We start from the raw sequence: 25,395 nt of genomic DNA on the forward strand, positions 1-25,395 counted from the left end.
CAACAGAGGGTGTGATGATCTGTGACAAGGAACGGGCAGCCATACATGTAAGAGTGAAATTCCAAAACCGCCCAGACAAGGACAAGGCATTCCCGTTCTGCTATGAAGTAGTTACGCTCAGACTTCGACTGAAGATGACTTGCACATGCAATTAAACGACCAGTGCCCCGCTGAGTTTGGGCCAAAACTGCGTTGCCGCCGTGACCACTAGCATCTGTGCGCACTTCTGTAGGCGCATCTGGGTCGAAATGTGCAAGTATCGGTGGTGTCATTAGAGCGGTGATTAGTTGAGAGAAGGCATCAGCTTGGAATGGACCCCAACAGAAGCAAAAGCCCACAGAACTGCGAACATCATTGATAGAGCCCGGAATGGGAAAGTTCGTTACTGAGCGTACTTTTGCCAGGTCTGGTCAAACACCAGAAGCATCAACAAGGTGGCCCAACAGTAATTTGACAAAGATCGAAGTGACACTTCGAAGAATTCACCTGGAGGCCGGCTCGTTGGAATATTGATAGAATAGTTAACAGAAGCATCAACAAGGTGGCCCAACAGTAATTTGACAAAGATCGAAGTGACACTTCGAAGAATTCACCTGGAGGCCGGCTCGTTGGAATATTGATAGAATAGTTAAAACGCATTAAAGGTGTTTGGCAAAGGTGGACGAGAAGATTATCATGTCATCCAAGTAGCACAAGCACGTTGCTCATCTAAATCCTTGAAGCAGCGTGCTCATCAATCTCTCGAAGGTTACTGGGGCGTTTCAGAGACCAAACGGCCTTACCTTGAATTGGTAAAAGCCATCAGAGGTAACAAATACAGTTTTTTCACGATCTACGAAGAAGTTGGCGCCATGAAGACAGTGAAGTGCGTCGTCAATACGAGGAAGAGGATAACATGTCTTTCTTAGTAATTTTGTTGAGGTGCCGATAATCAATGCGGGAACGCCAGGAGGCATCTTTCTACTTTACCAAGATGTCCCTGGTCCCGTTAATTGGGGAGGCAATCGCCGGGCTAAATTCAAGGGCCGACGTATCAGCTCCCCAAACTTAACCACAAAAGCACGGACAATTAGGTATGGTCCTAATTAGCCCGCCAGCGAACGCCGGCTGTGGTCCAAAAAACGAGTCAAAGCCGAGAGTTGATAACAAACAAAAATACATTCTCAAATACAGCAGATCAAACCCCAAAAATATGCACTCTTGGCAATAGTCCAATAGAATATGTCCCTGATCGCAAGATACTCAGACGAACAGACTACACAACACACCAAGATATACTCAAAACAATGGACACAAACAACAACACGCACTGCAATACAATCGTATTGTAACGCACGATTCAATGAACACTTTTGATAAGCTAACGTAGGCAGGGCGAACCTGTGCCCGAGAATAATAACACAGCTAGAACGAAATCTCCTAGTTGTCTCGATGATTCACTTCTGCCTCTTCCTCCACATTCTTCTTTTTTCCAACACGGGTCGCGCGCAGCTGGGCCCAGCAGGCTCGTGCGTCGCAAACCATCTGGAGGGCACAAGTATCAGCTAGCACGCGTTACTTGAAGCCACATTGTGTCATTGCCCCCTTTCCAGAGTGCATCGTCCCGATGCTTGTGTCGAACTGGTCGCATGGCGGTCATTCACAACACCTCGTCATGGATGCCGTTAACGTCAAACAGCGTTGTGTCCTCAGCGTTTCATTGCCTGTCGCGATACGGTTTCATCCTGACGACATGCACAGTTTTCGTGCGATGCCGCCGTCGGGATGAAATATCCTGTCCCTTTGGCATAACTTCGTAGATGAGCAAGCCGACGCGGCGGAGCACTCTGTACGGACCGAAATAGCAACAAAGTAGTTTTTCTGACAAGCCACGTATTCGTACAGCAATCCACACTCATACTCTGTTTCCTGGTGCGTACTGGACGTCCCTTCTTCGCAGATTGTATCAGTGCGTGTCGGTTTTCTCCTGTTGGAGAATGTTCATGCCAGCTGTCTGGCTTCTGCTCTTATTATGTAGTCGTGAACATCATAGTCATTCTTGGGCGTCTCGTCAAAAAGTAACATTACATCTAAAGGTGTCGTTACCGTACGGCCAAAAACAAGTTGGAATGGCGTCATCTGTGTTGTCTCTTGCATCCCAGTGTTATAGGCGAATGTTGCATAAAATGATATTTTATCCCAAGTATGGTGTTCTATATCAACGTACATTGACAACATATCAGCCAGCGTTCTGTTCAGTCGTTCAGTAAGACCATTCGCTTGAGGATGATAGGTCGCCGTTTTCCTATGACTGGTGTACGTCAATTTCATAATACATTTCATCAGGTCGGCCGTAAATGCAGTTCCTCGGTCCGTGATCAACGCTCTTGGAGCTCCGTGCCGCAGTACGATGTTGGAGACGAAGAATTCGGCTACTTCAACGACTGATCCTTTAACAAGAGTCGCTGTCTCGGCATACCGGGTTGAATAGTCGGTCGCAACTATTATCCACCGTTCTCCCGATGACGATGTAGGGAATGGGCCCAGTAAGCCCATTCCCACTTGTGTGAATGGGGCCTCTTGTGTTTCTATCGGTTGAAGGAGACCTGCTGGTTTTAGCGATGGGGTTTTACGTCTTTGGCAGTCCCGGCAGGTTCTGACATAGTGTCGTACAGAGCTAAGCAACTTCGGTCAGTAGTATATGTCCAGCTGATGGATCGTCGTGGCAAGCCTCCAAAATCTCTGGTCGCAGAAATGAAGGGACGACAAGCAGGAATGTCGCTATATTGTTGTCAAAGTTCCTTTTATACAGGATGTTGTTTCATAGGACGAACGCTGACAAGCCGCGGACAAAAGGTCGTGGAACATCGCCTTGATCAAGAGGAGTATCTCAGGGTCAGATCACTGATGATGTACCATCTCTGACGGTGTCACAGCTTCCAAGAAAACAAGATCTTCACCGTCCTCTGTGGAAGCAGACGCAGCAGGTTGAATCGGAGCACGTGACAAGCAGTCCACATCACTGTGCTTGCGACCTGACTTATACACAAGCGTGATATCATACTCCTGTAATCACAGGCTCCCTCGTGCAAGCTGTCTACATGGGTCCTTGAGATTAGCCAGCCAGCATAGCGAATGATGGTCGCGTATAGCTCGAAAAGGCCTACCATATAAATATGGTCGAAACTTGCTGATAGCCCATACCACGGCAAGGCATTCTTTCTCGGTCGCTAAGTAGTTCACCTCAGCTTTCGAAAGAGTGCGATTGGCATATGCAATGACTCGTTCTTGTCCGTTTTGCCAATCGACGAGCACGGCTCCAAGACCTAAATTGCTTGCATCCGTGTGAATATCGGTTTCCGCTTCCTCGTCAAAATGCGCCAGAACAGGATGGCTTTGAAGACACTTTCGTAGTTCATTGAAGGTATCCCCTTATTTGGAAAGCCATACGAAAGGCATTTCCTCTTTTGTCAGCCACGTCAGTGGTTCAGCAATTCGTGAAAAATTTTTTACAAACCATCAATAATAGGCGCAGAGACCTAAAAATTGCCTAACAGCCTTTTTGTCTGTTGGCTTCGAAAATTACGCTACGGCCTCAGTTTTTGCAGGGTCTGGGCGGACGCCTTCTGCACTGATGACATGGCCGAGAAAAAGGAGCTCACGGAAGCTGAAATGACATTTATGCAGTTTTATTGTCAAGTCCGCTGACTTGATCACAGTGAGCACGACCCGGAGCCTTTCCAAATGTTGCTCGAAGGTAGCAGAGAAGACTACAACATCGTCGAGATAAACCAGGCACGACTGCCATTTCAGACCACAAAGCACTGTGTCCATCATCCGTTGGAATGTGGCAGGTGCTGAACAAAGGCCAAAAGGGAGTACCTTGAACTCGTATAAAACGTCCGGTATTACAAACATTGTCTCTTCGCGATCTCTTTCGTCAACTTCTATCTGCCAATATCCACTTTTAAGATCCATTGAGGAAAAATACCTGGCATTTCGCAGCCTATCCAGAGTGTCATCAATTTTTGGAAGAGGATAAGTATCCCGTTTGGCGACGGCGTTGAGCTTTCGGTAATCAATGCAGAAACGTAACGTTTGGTCTTTTAGATGCGGAAGCATCTTATACTCGCGCCTTGCAGTGCGCCGTCCGCACCGCTTCTCAAACATTCGACATTTGACGCGCGCGCATGCGCCGTCGCGCCGTCGCCCACTCTTCCACCATCTGTGCATCCCTTCCTCCTCTACACACCGCGCGTGCTTCACTCCTCCACCATCTGTGCACCCTTCCTCCTCTACACACCGCGTTCGACATCTACAATTCTCCTGATTCTCCAGTGGACGCGCATGTGGCGTCGCGCTTCGAGAACATTCAACAGCTGACAGTGCATGCGCCGTCGAGCTGTATATATACTCAAGGTCGGCGCTCGCTCGCTCAGTTGCCACTCGTCGGTTGGTTTGTACGGCGCGTCGACGTCCAAGGTCGCGGTGAAATGAATTCCAACGAATCCACAAACACAATGATCGACGTCCCTTCGACCAGCGCCGCCCTTTCGCATACGTGTGTACGTGTTCACTCATTTAACACCCCCTCCTACAACCACGTTAACCAATTTAGCCATCGACCCAAGTAAGTCGCAATTTAACACCCCATTTCACAACCACGTTAACCAATTTAGCCATCGACCCAAGTAAGTCGCACTTTAACACCCCGTTAACCAATTATATGCTCCGCATCCTCCTCAGTGTTCCCCCGAGGGAAGCTGCGGGCAATTTTTTTTCCTCACAAGAACAACACGTGATGACCATGGACTTGAAGGCTGAATTACATCGTCTTTGAGCATTTCTTTAAACTGATTACCAATAGCTTCTCTTTCTCTTGGTGACACTCGGTAGGGATGCTGGTATATTGGCCCCACTGACTTGTCGACAATGATGCGATGTTTGGCTATAGGAGTGTGTCGAACTTTAGATGACGAGAAACATTCGGCGAATTTCCTTACAAGACCCTTTATTTGCTCTTTTTCGCTTGGTAAAAGCCCTGGCTCGATATCGATGGCTGCAGGGACAGACTCCACGTCTTGGAAATCAGACTCACTGGTTTCGAAAGTGCACAGCTCCGTAACCTGGACGAAATCATTCAGACTGGCAATGATGGTTCCCTTTGCAACATGCTGCACCTCATTTCCAAAGTTTGTAAGTAGAACATTTCTACATACGTCTCGTAACTTAACAAGGCCTCGTGCCATGCAGATCCCTTTTTGGAGTATTAAGGCAGTGTTGTTGTCAGCAAAGCCTTCGAATTCACTGAATGCTCTGTTGGTTATTGTGACAGATATGCTCGATCTTGGCGGCACCAGGATGCCATCATCTGCAATACAAAGGTTATATGCGTTTTCTTCCGTTTCAAAGGTAGCAATTGCGAGCCTAGTCGAGAATGAGATGGAAGGTTCTCGCAAGTTAATTACAGCGCCATTAGCTCGTAAGAAATCTATGCCGATAATCAAGTTTCTTGAGCATTCCAGCAGCACAATAAAACTGGCGACGAACGTGAAACTCCGTATTCCAATTCTTGCTGTGCATATTCCAGTAGGGACGATGAGGTGCCCTCCTGCTGTGCGAACTTGTGGTCCCTTCCAAAGAGTCAGCACTTTCTTCAGTATTTTAGAAAGTCCGCTACTCCTCACTGAATAATCTGCGCTTGTATCTACCAGTCCGATGACTTCGTAGCCGTCAAAAAACACACGTAAATCGGAAGCAACGTCACTATCGAAGCACCGGTTTCTGAGTCGGTCGTCGTTTAGAGTCAGCAATGGAGGTTTTTCTGCATTAGCGTCGACAGCGGCCTTGCCTCTACAGGTCGCCGACTAGTTTTCCCAACACGGGCTTGGGGAACGAGACCTTGGGGAGCTTACTGAAAGTCGGCGACTAGGCGACCTATACCTCCCCGTTGTCGTTGCACGAGGTTGGTGTCGTTGGAAGCCACTTGAGCTTTGACGACCTGACATGTATTCTTCAATTTCGAAGGGACGTTCACCATTTCGTGGTCGAGGTGCATTGACAGAAAAACCACGTAATCTTGCCTGGTGCTAGTGGAACATTCGGTAGAGGTGACCAGCCTCCCAACAGTGGTAACAAAGCGGAATCCTGTCGGGAGTGCGCCACACATCGCTCTTCCTTAGTCTCCTCTCTGGCGTTGGCTGAAGGGTGCTCGGCGGCATAGGGTACTGCATAGGTGTAGCCGCCGCGACGTCCGCATGTCCTGGAGGACCTCGTAGTAGCACATCAGCATACGTCATTCTCATCTTCTGTTGTAGTGGCGGCTCTGGCTGTGCGTTGCTCAAAGGTTTGCGTACCACCAGCCTGACCTCCTCATGGATCATATCCGCCAGAGACGAAAGCATTGGAGCGTTCCGGTCAAGGCGCTGCTTCTGAAGCTCTTCTCGCACAACAGACCACACCAGCTCGCTTAGGGCCTCCACGCCGTTACCGAAGACTTGTGTCAACATGTCCAAGGAAGTGATGATCGCATCCCGGTTGTATAACCTTGCTCGCTGTTGTAGCGTCCTTTCCATTGTAATCACCCTGGAACGAAACTCGGCGACGGTGCGCGGCAAGCTTCAAATTAGTCCGGCAAAGAGTTCTTGCTTCACGCCTCACATCAGACGACGCAGCTTCCCGTCTTCGCACATATTTGAATCCGCTCGGCTGAATAGGCGAGACATGTCTTCCACATACATGGCGACAGCTTCGTTATTTCGCTGATTTCTTGTCTGGAGCGCAGCTTCAGCTCTCTCTTTGCAGTCTGTGTTTGGGAAAGTAGCGAGCAGCTCTCGTCGAAAGTCATCCCACGACCGAAAGATAGCTTTGTGGTTTTCATACCACGTTTGTACGCTATCTTCTAGCGTGAAGTAAACACTTCCAAGTTTGCGCTCATCCCCACATCCGTTAGCCTTTACAACGCGTTCAAAGTGTTCAAGCCAGTCCTCTGCATACTCGTAGCTTTTACCGTGAAAAGGCTTTGGTAGCATTGGCTGGTTCACAAAATGTTGGTTGGAGTGACCTGAGCTGTCATGTCAGTTGCGTACCCGTTCACAGCCGTTGAGGTTCTAAGGGAAGTCGATAAAGGTGAAAATTCAAGACCCTCACCACGTAGGCGTCGACTGCAGCGCTGATGAACAAGCGTCAGCTTGTTGGGTCCAAATCGCTGTGGTTCTGGACTGTGCTCCGTCGCTTGAGAGAAGCTTGGCATCACACCCAGCACTTCCACCAGATTTGCAATGCATGGTTCAATGAACACTTTTTAATAAGCTAACACAGGCAGGGCGAACTAGTGCCCGAGAATAATAACACAGGTAGAACAAAATCTCCTAGTTGTCTGGAGGATTCACTTCTGCCTCTTCCTCCACGTTCTTCGTTTTTCCAACATGGGTCGCACGCAGCTGGGCGCCGCAGGCTCGTTCGTCGAAAACCATCTGGAGGGCACAAGTATCAGCTGGCACACATAACTTGAAGTCACAATGTGTCAGTATGCACTGACCAGGACACCTAAATACTAAATGAGTTTGTCTCACTCAGTCCAAAGTTCTTAAAACAAAGTTTAAATGATTTTCTTCCAGGAACCACTAACATTAAATGTCCAGAGCTGCTGCCGTTTCACTGCCCCCGAAGTTTCTCTTCCAGAAAACCTCGCCTTGTCAGATGTCCACACTCCGATAAGAGAACTTTGCCTGCAAAACGAGTCTTCGCCCACTGGAGATAATCACACTATCTTCTCCTGCTTGTAATACAAGCCTCCGCACGCCGACGGAAAGACACCATCTCCTGGTCACCACCATCCGCTGCTCGCTTAAATACGTTCGCCCTGAGTTCGAGAAGCTTCGTCGGCGCGCTTCACAGCTAAAGCTCGGCTGCTGACCCGCAGGTCGCGGGTTAAAATCCCGGCTGCGGCGGCTGCATTTCCGATGGAGGCGGAAATGTCGAGGCTCGTGTGCTCAGATTTGGGTGCACGTTAAAGAACCCCAGGTGGTCAAAATTTCCGGAGCCCTCCACTACGGCGTCTCTCATAATCATATAGTGGTTTTGGGACGTTAAACCCCACAAATCATCATCATCACAGCTAAAGCTGAGGAAGGGGCGAGACGTTTCGAGAACCGTCCACGACACGTGACGCAAGTCCATGACACGTGACGCAAGTAAGTGACTCCCGCTTTCCTTCTCGGTGATTCTGGAGGTCATTCAGCGATGGATGCGAGGAAGTTGGTTGGCTGGTGACAGCGAAGCTTTTCGAGGGAGAGGGGCAGCGCGCCCAAGAAGTCCTTTGATGCTTGTTTTCTTCTTTTCACTGGTTTCTGCTGCGACAGTCTGGCACCTCGACTTCACGTAGCGGGTAGAATTTGAAGACGCATGCTTTTTTGAGCGCTCGTTTGGGACAAGACCACTGGGGAGGCCCAAGGGCTTGACGGTGGTTCAATGATGCCTTTAACTTGCATTTTGACACTTCCTTCTAAATTACTGCTCGTTCCAATGTGGACACACGTAAAGACCGATGGTGGATGGACGCAGAGTCACCAGTGTCAGTTCGGTGCTTTATAGTACAGCCAACTGCAGATTTTTTGGACATGCCCGATAATTCGGACATCTTCGCGGCATTTTTTGGACATGCCCGATAATTCGGACATCTTTGCGGCACCGCCACGAGCCCCATAGAATGAATGTAAAGGAAGTCTGAAATTTCGGACGCTCGAACCCTCTGGAGTCCAATTTTCCGGACTTTTTGATGCGACGGAAGGTCGGAAACCACCACTGACCTCCAGTGAAAACCACCACAACTGCGTCACATGCGATTACGATCGTATAAATGAGCGCGCCGGTCTACTGTGGCGGCATCTGCTGCTTGGACTCGATCCTTAATGGAGAAACACACACGGCCTCCGAGATTCCTAACACTGGCTGTGTTTATCGTGCAAGGTTGCTTCGCTGACAATCGAAACTATCCACCCAGAAATTTTTTGGCGCCAATAAAGTTCCTTTCGCTTTAGCGCTTGTGCTCGAGCGTGCCACTCTGGTTTCCCGCGCAGCGCTTTCGCGAAGCGTTTCACCGCTTCGAACTAGAACTAACCGTCACACACCGATTTGGTCTGGCCACGCTGGCTATCTTGAAAGTTTACCAGCGCCACCTCCGGAGTACCCGAGGCACAGTCGCCTGCCGTCGTGCCGTTTTGTTTACACAGCCCACATGGTGTTTGGCTAGCCTAGTGCGTGGTTGTGCGACTGTGTAAAATGTGCTCTGCAACACTAAGCCTAGGTGCTTCGACGCTCGTCAGCTAACTCCTTGATCACATCGTGAGGATTTCGCTTGACTGCGATGGCCTCCACTCCGCCTTCGTCGTCCTCGCCGATGGCATCGAAGCGCGGAAAACAGTACCTTCAGTTAACGATGGAGAAGAAAACCCCCATTATTCAGTTAGTGAAGAGTGGCCGATCACAGGCTGACGCGAACAAGGAGTTCGGCCTTTCCAAGCAAACAGCTTTCCTGAGGAACAAAGACAAGTCTTGGAAGCGGTCGAAAAACGGTCTGGCGCCCAAAAGATGAATGCAAACCAAGGTGTTCATCCAAAGCTTGAAGACGCTTTGTCGTGCGGCTTAATTCAATGATTGCCAAGCAGTTGCCAGTCTAGGGCTGCATCTTGAAACAAAAAGCGGAAACTCCGTGCTTCGAATGGACATCACTGATTTTAAGTTCAGTGATGGATGGCTGAGAAACTTTAAGTACTGATGCTTTGGCACTGATGCTTTGGCAGAATTCCGGAAGTCTGGTACTTCGACCTTGACCCTCTTGATCCGAGAAATATCAATGAAATGGTGCATTTTTGCTTGCATTGAGAAATATTAGCAAAATTGTGCATTTTTTTGCTTGCATTGAAAATTATCAGTAAATTAATGCAATTGTTTTTTGCTTGCATTCATCTTTTCGGACTGCCCGAATTTTCGGATGGTTTTTCGCTCCCTAGAGGGTCCGAAAAATCGGCAGTTGATTGTATTAGTCTGGCCTAAAGGACAATCACAAATATAAAAAATGTCGCCGTAGGCGGCCAAAACCCGGCAGAAAGCATCGGCCTGATCAGTCGAAAGATTTGATCCAATCATACTTCGAAAGATCGCTTCATCAGACCTAGATAACTGTGATACTTCAGCTTGGTCTGGAACAGTTACAGCAACAACGTTGATGTCATCGTCTGTTTGGTAGTGAGTTGAACAAGCAACATCTGGTAGGACAACACTTAAGGAATGAAGCCGAAATTTAGGCGCAGAAGGAACACACCAGTTGTCCACTATGGTGGTGATCGTATGCGGCACTGTAACACTGCGCTTCAGTCATGCGTCCGTTATTAGTGTAACAATGTAGTCTGTCGGAAACTGAAAGAGTGAATGACAAACAGACGTACGTCACTGCTCGAGGCAACAAGCGAACAAAAGTGGTTGGACCCAAGTGGCTGACGGGCTTTTCACAGGCATCAGAAAGAAGGGGAAGGTCGAGGCTGAGCATGCCAGAAGAACAGTCAATCAAGGCCGAGTAACAGGTCATGGGGGCAATGAGCTAGCATAGCAAAAAAGACCTTGGTGTGACAACCAGCCTTGCTGACACGAGCAGTGCACATTCTGACGACTTCTACGGTGCCGCCATCGGCAACAGCCGTGGAGCGCATCATAATCTTCTGCAAAGGGCGGCGTAGATGAGCACTCATAATAGATAGGTGGGCACCTATGTCAACAAGGGCAGTCAAAGAAACATAGTCGACTTTTACTTCAATGAGACTGTGGCGTGTAGACAGAGTCAGTACAGGATTTCTGGGTGTCGTTACTATCGTAGCTATATTTTTGGTTTTGTTGTCAACTCTCAGCTCTGCCTCGTTCTTTGGACCACAGCCGGCTTTCACTAGCCCTCTAATGGACCAATACTAATATGTCCGTGCTTTTGTGGTGTCTTTCGGGGGGCCAATACATCAGCCCTTGGAATCAGCCCGGCGATTGCCTTCCTATTAACAGGACCAGTGACACTGGGCCCAGTTGGTTCATGTCGAAGTCTTGGATAGCGCTCTTCCAACTCTTCGAGAACTATATACACAATTGAGTACACAACTTCTTTTTGCTGTTTGTATCAAGTAGGCACCAAAAAAGAGCTAGATATATCGAGTTCCGGATGAACTGAACCGCCAAATAATAAATTTTCCTTTATATAACTACATTTTGCAGTGCTCTGCTGTGTGTAAACATTTGGCTGAAGGCACCATCACGTTTGAAAAGATGCTCGACATGCCACTTCCGGCAAGCCATGCCAAAAGTATAACTCTTCTTCGCTCAAAATGGGCATAACCAAAAATGAATGTCTGCAACATTTCTACCCTGAGATCCCATTTCATTTATGCGAAAACGGAGCATAAATTACTCCAGGATAAATACATTGTGAGCATTTTTACTCGTCCCATCTTTTCATCTGTACATACTCATCATCACCACTCCAGTTTAGGTTGTGGGGCACATACTCGAGATAATAAAGAAGAGTCTTGAGGGTACTAGACGCCATCTTACAAGTGGTGGAGAGTGCTGCCTGATTCCTGCGTCCTCTCGTGCTCTGGAACACCCCCAGCGTCTTCTAGAACACATCCATGAAGCTCCGTTCAGGACGCCGCTTAAACGACTTGGGTTCGGTAATGTCGCAAGCCGACCAGCCCAGCGCGTCAGCTTCGCCACCGCTCCCACTGCCAAGAAACTCTTCTCACCTGGTCATCATCATCATCATCATCAGCCTGACTACATCCACTGCAGGACAAAGGCCTCTCCCATGTTCCGTCAGTTAACCCGGTTCTGTGCTTGCTGCTGCCAATTTATACCCGCAAACTTCTAAATCTCATCTGCCCAACTAACCTTCTGTCTCCCCCTAACCCACTTCCCTTCTCTGGAAATCCAGTTAGTTACCCTTAATGACCAGCGGTTATCCTGTCTACGCGCTACATGCCCGGCTCATGTCCATTCCCTCTTCTTTATTTCAACTATGATATCCTTAACCCCCGTTTGTCCCCTAATCCACTCTGCTCTCTTCTTTTGTCTCTTAAGGTTACGCCTACCATTTTTCTTTCCATTGCTCGCTGCGTCGTCCTCAATTTAAGCTGAGCCCTCTTTGTAAATCTCTCACCTGGTCACCAGCCCTCAAAAAGATCCTCCGCTGTTCGCAGGGCTTCCGGGTGAGGAGATTGAAGACTGGCTCGAGGAGTATAACCGTGTGAGTGCCATCAACAACTGGGATGAGCCTGCGAAACTCACCCACATTGCATTCTACTTGAGCGGCGTCGCAAAAACGTGGTTTCTCAACCACGCTACAGATTTTCCGACATGGCCCGCCTTTACAAGCTAGCTCTGCCAGATTTTCGCCAACCTGTCAGTGCGCTCGGATATCGCCAAAAAGAGGCTTGGTGCACGTGTTGAACGCCCCGGCGAGTCGTACACTTCTTACATTGAAAATGTTCTCGCCTTTTGCCGCCGCATCGACAACTATATGGTGGAAAACGACCGTGTGCGCCACCTGCTAAAAGGCATTGCGACTGTCGCTTTTAATGCGCTTGTGGGGCAGAATCCCCAGACCGTAGCCGATGTTGTCGCTACCTGTCAACGCCTTGAGGAGCTTCAAACCACTCGGGTGCAACCAGATATGTCTGATCTGAGCTCGAGTCATGACACAACAGAGCTGCGTGCATTGATCTGCTCTATCATTCGCGAGGAACTTCATGCACAGGCTTCACCTCGCCACCCTGATATTCGAACGACGCCACCTGCTACTAGTTTACACGACGTCGTGAGGGAGAAACTGGCCTTGATCACTGGCACACCAGTTCCAAGCTCACATCCCGTGCCCATACGAAGTTATGCTCAAGTTGCTGCAACGACACCTGCACCCCACCAAAGCCTGGCCTCGATGACTGTCACACCTGTTCCGAGTTTCTATCCTGTGGCCATGCCAACTTATGCTCAGGTTGCTGCTAGGACACCTGCACCCCAGCAAAGCCCAATGCAGCTACCAGCGCCCAAGGTGCATGGTTCGCTCAACTCACTCGCACCGCGACAATCTTCCCAGCCTTACAACACCTGGTGCACTACACGACCGACTTGTTTCTATTGCGGCATCCGTGGTAATATTTCGAGGTTTCGCCGATGCCTTCAGCAAGACGAAAGACGAAGCTGCGATCACTTTGAACGGGACGACTTCTACCCCACTGGACCACCCTATCGCCGACTGTATTAGAACAGCACACGTTGGACGCCGTATCCACAGAACCTTGGCTCAGTTGGCAGTTCCCGTTTCTCACGTGATCGCTCACCTTCACCGATACGGCGTTCCTCCTCTCTCCCCTTCGGCCTTCTATTTCGATTCCTGACCGCCGACCGGAAAACTAAACAGTGCAGCTTCGGGAGGGAAAGCTGCAGCTTTCTAACTGCGTCAATCTCCTCCGGACCGCCCATCAAATGTTTTACTGGTGTATGTTGAAGGTATACAAACAGAGGCACTGGTAGACAATGGCGCATCACTTTCTGTAATTCGTGCAAACTTTTGTACCCGCTTGAAAAAAGTTAGAACGCCATATGATGGCCCTCCCCTTCGTTGCGCAGATGGAGTCCCTATTCAGCCTTCCAGTGTTTGTACGGTCCAAGTTTTCATAGATGGCATCCTTCACCACATTCACTTTCTTGTACTTCCTTTGTGCACTCACACAGTCATTTTAGGATGGGACTTCCTTTCTTCGTCATCAGCTTTCATATCGTGTCGTCAGGGAGTAATTCATATGTCAGCTCCTGAGAGTTCATCTGATGTCGATACATACAGCTACCCCTTTCTATTTGATGGTTAAAAATAATGAGTAGAAAAAAAAACAAAATAGCATATACACATATATACAATCCCACATGGGTGAGTGCAAAAGTTCTCCTATGGGCAGAACAAACATGCAGTCGCCACGCTCACTTTTAACTATAGTCCGGTAAGTAGTGGTCACAAATCATTGTTTCTTCGAAAAAGAGTTGGAGCACCTTCATTGCTTTGCCATTTCTTTTAGACAGCCATGGGCTAGTATTGTACAATGCAAACGGCCGCTCGGGATCTAGCGCGTGAAGTTCCTGTTCAAGTCGCCTTCGGTGTGTGTCATGTTTCGGACAGTCGAGCAAGAGGTGATAGATATCCTCGTCATCGTGGCTGCATGAGCATGCTGACAATATTGCATGCTGAATACGAAGTAGGAAATACTTTGTGCAAGCAGTTTCGAGTCATAGGCAATGTATGGGTGTGTCGATACGCCTTGGGAGATGACAGTATAATTGGCATTCAAGATTAGGATCAATAACATATAGAAGCGATTTTTTTTGTTTTGTCTGTGAACCAGGTAGACAAGCATAATTCACGTTTCGTATTTAAAGTTCTATTTACATCATATTGAGATAAAGGAATGAGATGCATTTGCGTAGAATGATCAACGGCTTTCGCCAACCCATCTACCATTTCATTTCCCTTGATTCCGCAGTGACTGGGAACCCGCTGAAATGCCACTCGATGATTCGACTTCGTAGCTTTTGCAAGCTCCTTCAATATAGCGTATACTATACGCACATCAATGTGTCTTGAAGTGGCATTTTCCACACATGCGAGCGCCGCCAGAGAGTCTGTAATAACCACCCATTTTCTTGGTGTCTTTGAGAGTTTAATAAAGCATAAGGCTAGCAAAATTGCTACAAGCTCAGATGTTGTTGAAGAGGAGAGATTGGCCCAACCAACATACATATTATTCATATAATTCCGGAATTGAAAATCCTGGTGTCGCTATCTTTTTGGCTATCGAGCCGTCAGTGTACATGTGAGTGTAGCCTTGGTAACTGTCAAACAGATGATGTGATGCCAACTGCTGAGCAGCAATGATTGGCACTTTATGTTTGCTGCAAAGTCCTTCTATTGACGTTTCAATAGTTGGTAGCTCAAGCAGCCATGGCAAGTAGTTTTGGTCCAGCGGCCAATGTGTCGACACAGGAAGCCGGGAAATGTACTGTTGGTACACATGGTGTATGGCACTTCTGATAGACAGATCAGGCTAAAATTTTGCGCAGATATTGCTTAACATGTGAAGGTTGCACATATCTCCTTTAGAACTGGTTATCCCCTGTATAATTATTATGAACCTAAAGCGAGCAGGTAGTGCGGGCTGAGGATTCTGAAAATTCTTACATTGAATTTTTTTCATCTGTTAAAATGTATTACACACACTTTCTTGGTAGTTATTGGGATTTTACAGTTAATGTGGTGGAGCAATATGAGCCATTAATAGCTCAGAGTCATAAAAGTTTAATGGCATAAAAAGTTCGTCCAAAACGAACTATATTTTACACAGGGCACAAAACAAAAATTGTGTAACTTAATATAAAAGTAATTAGATATAGGAAATAAGCATAAAAGCCTATATGTACAACAAAAAATTTAATTGCCCTAGGCTACAGATGAACGAAACTTTTTTTTTTATTGAGTCTCCCCTTGATTGAGATGTGGGGTTTAACCTCCCACCATATGATTATGAGAGACGCCTTAGTGGAGGGCTCCGGAAATTTCGACCACCTTGGGTGTCGTGTTTTGTTGTATTGGTGTTGTATTGGTTGGGTGTGGTGTATTATTGTTGATGACGATGACAGCATGCGAGAGGGGAGCTCAGCCTGGCCGCCTAAAGTGCTCTGCACTTAAGACAAGCCCTTAAAACAAGTCCTTAAAAGGCCCGTAAACCACCTCCAATATTTTTTCAAGCATTTCAAGTAAACACGCGCATCGCGTGCAGAATTCTGTCGCGGTCAACAATTCTGCACGTCCTTTCCCGGCCTTTCGGGCCTTCGCGTGACGCGCCGTGCCACATCTCTGGTGCCCCGAGCCAAATATGCCAAATATGCTGTCGAGCAAGAGCCTACGACTTCCGGCCAGTCTGCAAGCAGCTGTTCGCACTGCTTATTATTGTTCGTCGTGTTGCCTGCATGCGTGTAACAAGTGAGGAGCACAACGTGTCCCTCGTACACGGATCCATCGCGTTAGCAATCCTTTGAAGGCATGTGGGCAACACAGGTTTCATACCGGCACGATTACGGCAGCCACGGTTCGCCAACAAGCACGCAACTGACGGAGTCAACGGTTGGAGTTGCAGCAACGGAAAGTAGACCATGTTTTAAGCAGCACGTCAGCGATGACGTATGCCACGTGAGATTGGGAGGGGAGCACGGCGAGAGGGCAAGGCGGCATGGGAGATGACACAAGTGGAGGGAAGCGCAGGAGAGAGTGAAAGGTGTGGTCGTGTGGTTTCAATAATCAAGCGCGTTTAACTCCACTATTAATGCACTGTTTCGAAAAATTCTCACGGCTCCGTATTCGTCGTACACTTGTGCACAATTTCCCCACAACAAGTGAGTTTCAACCCCTAGGTGGTTTGCGGACCCTTTAAGATTTCCCTTCTTTCATTTGTTCTCTAGTGGTATCATACTGAGCGTACTTCTTGGGAGTGCAGCAGAGATGTCAGACTCCTGTTCTCCTTGTTCGACTTAGTAAAGTATAACAGAATTCGCAGAGAACTGTAGCTTCTGTTTTACGGCGGTAATCCTGTTATAGGGCCCCTAAATAACCTCTGAAAATACAAAGAATGTGCGCTCTCCTGGCGTTCCCCATCTTTTTGGCAACAATTTGTAATGCCAGCAGTATTTTCATGTGACATCATGATAAAATAAACTAATTGGTCCATGTGTGAGGGATATTAGCTGTGAGCTGTATGCTACTTTAATTTGCCATGTTGTCGCACGCTCATTCTGCTTTGTCTCTCGTGGCTACAATGCACAACCAACTGATCTCAACTTGTTGTTGGGCGAGCTAGTGTGCACATAACATCACAAGTTTCTTACGTTAAGAAAAATAAGCACATGAGAAAAGATGAGACACGCACTGCTAGCGAGTGTATAACTGCAAATTTTGCAGTGAATTGATTGATTGATTGATTTGTTGTCGGGTTTAACGTCCCAAAACCACAATATGATTATGAGAGACGCCGTAGTGGAGGGCTCCGGAATCTCATATACTTAGCCCTCCATCTTTTTCACCCTTTGGTGACAAGCAAGCAGATGAACAATCTTAAGCAAATTTTCTCTTCTTGCACGTTACCGGAGATCATAATGCAAATAAGATTCACAACTCCATTATTATTATTATTATTATTATTATTATTATTATTATTATTATTATTATTATTATTATTATTATTATTATTATTTATTACAAGCAGTAGCAATTGGCAGATACGGTAGAGGTGACACCATTGAGTATTATGTATATTGTGTGACATTAATTACACAATAGTTACAAACAGAACAATTACAAAACTTGCAGGACACTGGAGCTTCGCCTTCAAAAGTAGACTGCGATAGTATAACCAGGCCCTGTGCGAATTACCTACTCAATTACTAGTCTAGCTTCAGTCTCGGTGTATGCCTCAACCATGCCCTGAGAGAGCGAACGGCTGTGCATGCAACACTGACTGTTTCAAACTATGGTAGAATGTCTACTGCAAGCAGTGCCCACTGTGCCATAATTGTTCCTTTTGCAAATCAGTGAAGCGGCCTTTACGTATGCGTAAAGCAACACGCGAACATAAGTTTGAGCACTCTGTGATGACTGGGCTTTACTAACACGCACTCCTTGCGATTCTCACACGTTTAGACGCCTGGCCTGATTGTACGCTTCTACCACCTAATATTACATGGACTGGAGAATTCCTTCTACTACAAGAACAAAAGAAGTGTAAACACAAGGCCTCGCTTCTTCAGCTGCAACAACATGACATTCATATTGTTTTTGTTTTTTTCCCCAAATCAGTTCAGACCAAAGGCGTGCCTCTATGATATAACCTCTGATTACCACCAGGGAGCATGGGTTCGATTTTCACTCATACAGAATTTTTTCTTATTTACTTTATTGGCAGGTTTCTTGATTTTTCTGTCACGGAGAAAATGTTTTCTCGCTCACAACCAAAGACCCTGACAGCGGCGCCGGCACCGAAATTTCTGTGAAACGAGCTCGTGAAAGCTATCACGTTCAAATAATATAAAGCGATAAATATTATAAATATGAGAATCGGTGAAGAAACAGTCGTTTATCCTACAACGTAATTTGAGAGCATGATCGAAGCACACACTGAAACATACTTCTAACCTCCAGCAAAAATAACCCAGGAAAGTGACCAGACGATCGATACAAGTTGAGACCATGTTACTAAATATAGTAAAACTTAATCAGGCGTAGTGCAGTGAATCATTTGCATGCCATAACTTGTTCTTGATTGGGTTATAAACGAATTAATGTTTGCCGTGACAGACCTCCAAAGAAATCCGGCGCAATTCAAAAGGTGTTACCAAGCTTTGCATTGCAAAGATAGAAATCTCACGACCAAACGCAAGGTCTATCACGTTCAATGTGAGAATGACGGCATCGCATCGCACTATCATCACAACGCACTACCGTCATGCTTTGCTGGACAAGAAGTTTTGATCTAACGCCGAAGTGGGAGCTCGCACCCAATACCGTTCCTAGCAATTCCACCCCCTATATCGAAGCCAAAATGTTTATAACTGGGTGCCAATCCCCCCCTCTCTAAACGCATGGTGCCCCTCAAATGCTCAGTGCCCAGATTGGAGGAACCACCAGAAATAAAAAGCAAGACGAAAGGCACGCGACAAGCAACGCTGTGGATTTTAAGAGTTGCATCACCATGACATTCAATGAATTGTCACCTGTCTCACTGCCTTCAAATCAGCGGATATCTTTGTTTTGATATATACTTCTCTTATCAACCAACACAAACATATGTAAGTGGTCGTGTTTTGCAAGTGACTAGGTTTTGTTACATTTCCTTCATATTACAGCAATAGATATTTTGCTCAATCACAGTGTTCTCATTTCTGAACCTTAGAGCAGGTTAAGGGGTGTGGCACATGTCAAGTGTCACTCCTTGGTGCAGTGAAGTGCACCAGGAAATAGCATACCATGAGTGCATAGCATCCGTGGGTACCTTCGTAGAAAAATTGAATAAATGACAACATGCAAAGAGGGCCTCTAGCGTCTCTCATAAGTACCCCTGGAGCAGGCGCACCCAAACGACACGAAATTGCACTCATTTAGATTAGGTGTTTTCAAGAAGGCTGCTTACATCATCCCTTACGCGGCCTTCTTTCTACATTAAAAACAATCGAGAAAACTATGCACAGGTTTTTCATGAAAACCCCATGGTTGATGACCTCTTTTGAATTGTGGTTGAAAAGTTGGAGTGATTGCCACTGCATTTTTTGAGATATACTGCTCATCATAAGAACGTGGTAGTTATAGTAGAGATGTTTTACATTGTGATATTACCTGTTTTTCTTCTTTCTTTCTTTGCAAAAAAAAAAAACAATCAGGCGCTTTCTGAAAAGGTCGAAATCGCGAGAAAGGAGGTGAAGTTGCTGTAACATTTTGCACTCTGCTCTCGATTGGTAGCCGTCGCGAAGACTTGTCTGATGAATAGTGTGAAGCATGAGTATTGTTTCTTTAAAAAAGGTCTTTTTTGGTAATTAGTAAAAAACATGAGTACTGTTTTTCTAGAGCATTTTTGTTTTCCAGTAAGTCAACTTGTTAGGAGCTTTTACAGACGTTTTTGGCCATTTTTCATCACAAGATGCCAGTGGTAGTGGTCGTCATAAACTTTCTACGCTGAAAATGCTCATTCACGTAAATTTCCTGTACTTGGAGCTTAAACCGAATGCAGACAGCAAAATATAGACAGGACATCCGATTCTTAGCCTACTTGCAATGAGCAACACATTCTGTCATACCTATACAGGCGACCTTGTGCGTATCCACACAAGCAATCTACAAATGCGATGCAAGAATGTTGACTGAAAGCATGATGAATGATTAAGTTCAATAACAGTACAACAGGGAAGCCGGCGCGAGGAACAGCGCAGCCACTGTAGCAGACGATGAGGCGAGGGAAGCGCAAAATCAGACTGCAGCGCCACTTGTTCTCACAACTGACGTTTGGCCCACCCTCCTCCACTGGTGCAGATACAGAGCTTTGAAACTAATGTTGAATTCCAACGGCGGAGTCGGAGCAAGTTTTTCCGCTCCTTTTGGGGCAAGTATGTTCTAATGACAGAGTGAGGGCAAGAGTCAAGTGTTTCAATGAGAGAGTTGGCGTGGATTTAGAGCAAGATTGACTCCATGGAGCAGGAAAATTTGGTCCACCAAAATAAGCAGAGTGAACCTGAACTCAGTGTGCCGTACTCCTGTGACAATGATGGGACGGAGTGTTTGACCACTGTATGAATGACCTCTAATATATTCGCCCGCTTGTGGGTGCCGCCGCTGTCGCGTGTTTTTGGCAGTAATGGTGGACGACATAGCTGACCGGGCAAATCAATTCGTCGCTAAGAGACAGCCACCAACCATGTACAAAGAATTCAACCGTGGAATTAGTAGGATGGAATACTACACACAAGATATTCGGGCAACTCAAGGACTTTCGTTTCTACTTTGCACATCTTACTTGCTCTGGTAGCGCGGATTGTGTTCATATCGCAGATTTGGAGGCGTTGCTCTATGCCAGAGTCGAGTGCTCACACGCAAAGTCCGTCGGCTGGTCCTACTCCCACCATTAGAATTCAGCATGAGTTTATTCCAGTAACGTTGGGTCGTACGACGTACCGCATTCCACAACCAGCTTCAAAAGTATTCCTTTTCTTCTGTCAAAATTAATACAACCAAAAACTGATAGCGCACACATTCCTTGACAGAAACAACATAATTGACCCCCGGCAACACGGTTTTCGCAAAGGACTATCGACTACCACACAACTACTTGAAATAGTTCACGACCTCGCTAGTGCTCTAGATAGCCATAGTCAAATTGACATTATATTCCTTGATTTCGAAAAAGCATTCGACCGAGCCTCCCATCACAAGTTGCTTATAACATTAAAACCGATCCTAAAAAATGATTCTTTACTAACATGGATTCGGGCATACCTTTCCCATAGATACCAAAGTGTCTCTGTAGATGGCTCAAGCTCCACCCCCACTTCAGTTCAATCCGGTATACCACAAGGCTCCATCCTTGGCCCGCTTCTGCTTTTAGTATTTATTAATGATATAGTCTGTGACATACCCGTTAAAATAAGGCTTTTTGCAGACGACTGCATCCTGTACCACGTCATTAATGACCCAAACGACCAGATCACCCTAAACAAATCCCTGGATAAGATACACTCTTGGTGTTCGACTTGGCAGATGAGCATTAACCCAAAAAAGACCGTGGCTATGAGAGTTACCCGCAAAAAAAGTCCCTTTCTTTTCACGTATTGCATCAACAATAACTGCATATCTCTAGTTAGCAGCTACAAATACTTAGGGGTTATAATTACCTCCGACCTAAAGTGGAACGAGCACATAGAGTACACACAAAAAAAGGCAATGAGGGCACTTGGGTACTTATGCAGAACCATTGGAAAATCTACCAAAGAAATTAAAATGTTGGCATACAAAATTTACGTGAGACCCATACTGGAATACGCGTCTCCTGTGTGGGAACCTCATACATCGGCAAACATTAAAAAACTGGAACGTGTACAAAGAAAATCCATAAGGTTTATTTACAACGCTTATAGAAGAAACACATCCCCCTCGACCCTCCTTGAAAGTTCGGACTTGGAACCCTTGGAACGCAGGCGCTCCCGTGAAAGACTGAAACTGTTTTATCAGATCTATCACAGTAACCTTGGAATCAATAAAACTAAATATATTCTACCGTCGAAATCACGAATAACTCGGTCACACCACAGCAAAAAAGTCCAGGAATTTTCATGTAGAACCACTGCTTTCCAAAAATCATTTTTTGTCCGAGCAGCACGTAGTTGGAATGCCCTGCCCGATGAAGCTGTTTAATCCACAACTGTCGCTTCATTCATGAATGCGATAGCAAATCTGCCAGCTATCCTTTGAACTTTTTTTCTTTCTTTCTTTTTATTTCATTGTCACCGCATTTAATCTCTCCCGTGTGTGTCTGAGTTGTATTACTTTCCTATGTTCAGCGCTAGCTCAATTGTATCACGCTTCGTCGATTGTGTCGGTATGTGTTTTTCTCGCCTTTTTTTTTTTTTGTCAACAAAACTTGCTCATTCTGAAGCGCTGCATTGACTTCAATGTTTGTAAATCCCTGTTTTCTTCTATATTTCCCCCCGACATTTTTTTTCTGTTTTAAGCTTCTGTTGTTTTCTTGCCCTGGAAAATGTCCAATCAAGTGTATCTGTCACCCACTCCTGCCTACGAGTTCGCATAAAAGTCGGCAGTATTCACTAAATAAATTTGGAGTTTATTGTATCCTTAAAGTTTTTTCATTCAAATAAAGTTTTTTCATTCCATTCCATTTATTGTATTCTTTTTATGCCAAAATAAAACATGACTGGCTGCAGGATAATGAAATAGTTGATTACATTCTAATTACATTTAGGTACTCAAATGCACGCAAAACAACGCATCACTTCATTTTCTTTTTGTGAATGAATTGCAGTGGAGTATGTGAATTTGACCCACTTGCATAATAATCGGCACGTGAAGGGGTTTAAAGATGAAATGTAGAAAGTGGATGAAGAAGCAAGCTGCTGTTTGTGAGAGCCACAGCCAGTGCATTGCAAATGTGCTGCATTTGAACAATATTCCTTTTCAAGTGCAAGCTATGGTGCGATGTCTGCAAATGCGTCACTTGTCATGACTTCAAGAAAAAAAAATTAAGGAATCTGTTTGTTGTGCACTTACAATAATTATTGTTCAGTTTTATTACTTTGAAATTGGTAAGCTTCGATCCTTGCATAAAAATATTCAAACATTAGGCCAAAAATATAAGCACAGTTTGTTTCTGGTTTGAAACAAATAAAAAGATACCCTTGACATTGGTCCTGGAATGCGGCACGTTGAACGATTGTCGAACATGATGGTGTCTAGCAAAGTGATCTTCCGCAGCAATATGATCACTAGTTGTCTACTCAGGATGCCCATACAAATGTTCCTACTGTGTTCCAAACTATGCGAAGAAACATGCCGTGCGCGACGCGCCTACGAAGTTCATGCGTACAACTGGACCCTGAAAGGGATATGACTTCAAAAACTGTGTCCATGTGATGGATGTACATTGTCTGCCAGTACAGAAGCCACTTTCCCAAACAAGTAAGTAAAAATGGTCTCACGTTGTTCGCGTGCCACCACAGTGGTCTCTTGGCGGCTAGCCTGGTCCCATACAGCAGATACGTTGGCCTGACGGGAACAGGGTCCTTCAGTGAAGACAGTGGCCACCTCAGGCCTACTCGACATCCTGCACATACAGGCAGTAAAAAGGTAACCTTTTATTTATTTTATCTTAATTACAGAACACTGCCGGCCCAATAGGGGCCCAGGCGCAGGAGGGAAAAATGTATGGAATAAGATTGGCACAAGTGATCAGTTGGCAGACTGGCAAGATTGCACCACGCGGCACTGCGTTTTTCCCGAGAACACCGATATTATGAGCTGACAAGCACACCCCACTTTTCAATGCAGTGGCCACCAGTGCAAACCCTCCAACAAACAGCTATTACTGGGCAACTGTGACAAACATACAGTAACTAGCAACTTCATCAGGAAAAAAAAATACGCCAGGCCTGGGCTGAAGGCACAGCACAGTCAGTGAAAGCTAGAAGAGCGGCCTTTCAGAGCCTTTTCGAAACACTCATCAGGTAACTGCTGCAAGCACACTTGCTCGGTACCCACTACATCATTAACAATATTTTCAGGGTAGTAGACCAGCATTCACCACGCTATTTCTCGTCATTCTTCTGAGAAGTATTGTATCCACTAAACACTTGCAAGGAATTTTATGCCAATTGTTCATTCAGTGGCTGACGAAGATGAGCAATTATGTCTGAAGTGGGCATGCGCCACAGTTAATAGGCGATCAAAACAAGCTTTTGTACTGTGTTGGAGCATTAGAGGACCCACTCGGTTACGCTATTCGCATTGATTGACGCCTCGTTCTTTTGCTGTTCTAAAACGTTTTATTACTCATATTGACACGATTCCTTTCCCGACATCAAGCCTGCCTAAGGTAAGTTTGCGAACAAGTCCCAAGCACCGGCGTGGCTCAGTAGTAGAATACTAGGCTGGCACACAGAGGACCCAGGTTCGAGCCCCACTGTGTCCTTGGTACTAGATTTTTTGTTTTCCTATTTCGCTATAGTGATTACGGGCACAGGCGGTTGCGGCAGAAAACTACGGCGCCGCGCGTGACCTGAGTGCGATTTCCGAAACAGCTTTCGCTGTAAAATCCGCCAGGCCTATGCAGAACGTGCAGCACTGCCAGAGCGAAAGCTGAAAGAGCAGCCTTTCAGAACCTTTTTTTAACACTCTTCGGGTAGCTGCTGCAAGCACATCTGCAGGTACCCACTATGCCATCAATCATTGTGTAGTAGGCAGGCATTCACTATGCCATCCTTTGCCATTCTTTGGAGAAGCGTGGTACCCGCTGCACACTTGCAAGGAATACTGTGCAATTATTTTCTGGTGATGCGCCCTGCACCACCACAGTTATGAAGACCACAGTGGCAGGCACTTTACGCGGGCAGAGGAACTGGCCCGCCACTATGGCGGGTATACACGGAATTTTTTTTTTTTTACGTGGACGCTTCCGGCCCTCACCATGGGGGTGGTACACGGCAGCAGTCGTCCACCAAAACATCACGGTGAATGGCTTAACATTCAGAGCTCAAAACATAACTCGCGTCTCTCATAATCAAATGGTGGTTTTGGGACGTTAAACCCCACAAATCAATCAATCAAAACATAACTCATGTGGAAGAAGTCGCCATCGCGCTAGTCGCTGCAGACCTTGCCTCATGCGTCATTAACGTCGACTCGAGAGGGGCCTGGAGCATCACAATCTTGAAAGTAGCAATTACACCGGGGCCCCCGCATCCCATAGAACCATATGGGCTCCTGCTCATGTGGGCCTCGAAGACAAAGAAATGGCCGACGACGACGCCACACGCTCACTCTCCGGGCAATGCCTTTCGAGCCTTCGAATATGAATCCAGAACCCAATCCGTCCTTTACTTTTCGAGAGATTATTCAATTCTACCGATTCAGCCATGCAATTTATCTTAACCCCTGCAAGGGCCTTACTAAGGCAGAGGAGTGCACACTCCTGCACTTTTACATCAATACACTGCTGTGCCCGGCAGTACTAAAACACTTAGATCCTGCCTGAACAGAAAAATGCCCACACTGTGCGGAGACATCTTCGG

The 25,395-nt window shown here is 46.3% G+C and overlaps 1 protein-coding gene across 3 annotated transcripts in view; it reads right to left on the minus strand.

Annotated features, from left to right (window-relative positions):
* LOC119181346 (nuclear pore membrane glycoprotein 210) overlaps positions 1 to 25,395 on the minus strand; it is a 322,530-nt gene that overhangs the window by 281,472 nt on the left and 15,663 nt on the right. For all 3 annotated transcript variants that reach the window (XM_075874836.1, XM_075874835.1, XM_037432564.2), the window contains exon 2: positions 23,308 to 23,432. In XM_075874836.1, coding sequence (XP_075730951.1) covers positions 23,308 to 23,432 — 125 coding nt within the window. The remainder of the gene's footprint in view (positions 1 to 23,307; positions 23,433 to 25,395) is intronic.

Source organism: Rhipicephalus microplus, chromosome 10, assembly GCF_043290135.1.
Source record: "Rhipicephalus microplus isolate Deutch F79 chromosome 10, USDA_Rmic, whole genome shotgun sequence".
In the NCBI taxonomy this organism is placed as follows: domain Eukaryota; kingdom Metazoa; phylum Arthropoda; class Arachnida; order Ixodida; family Ixodidae; genus Rhipicephalus; species Rhipicephalus microplus.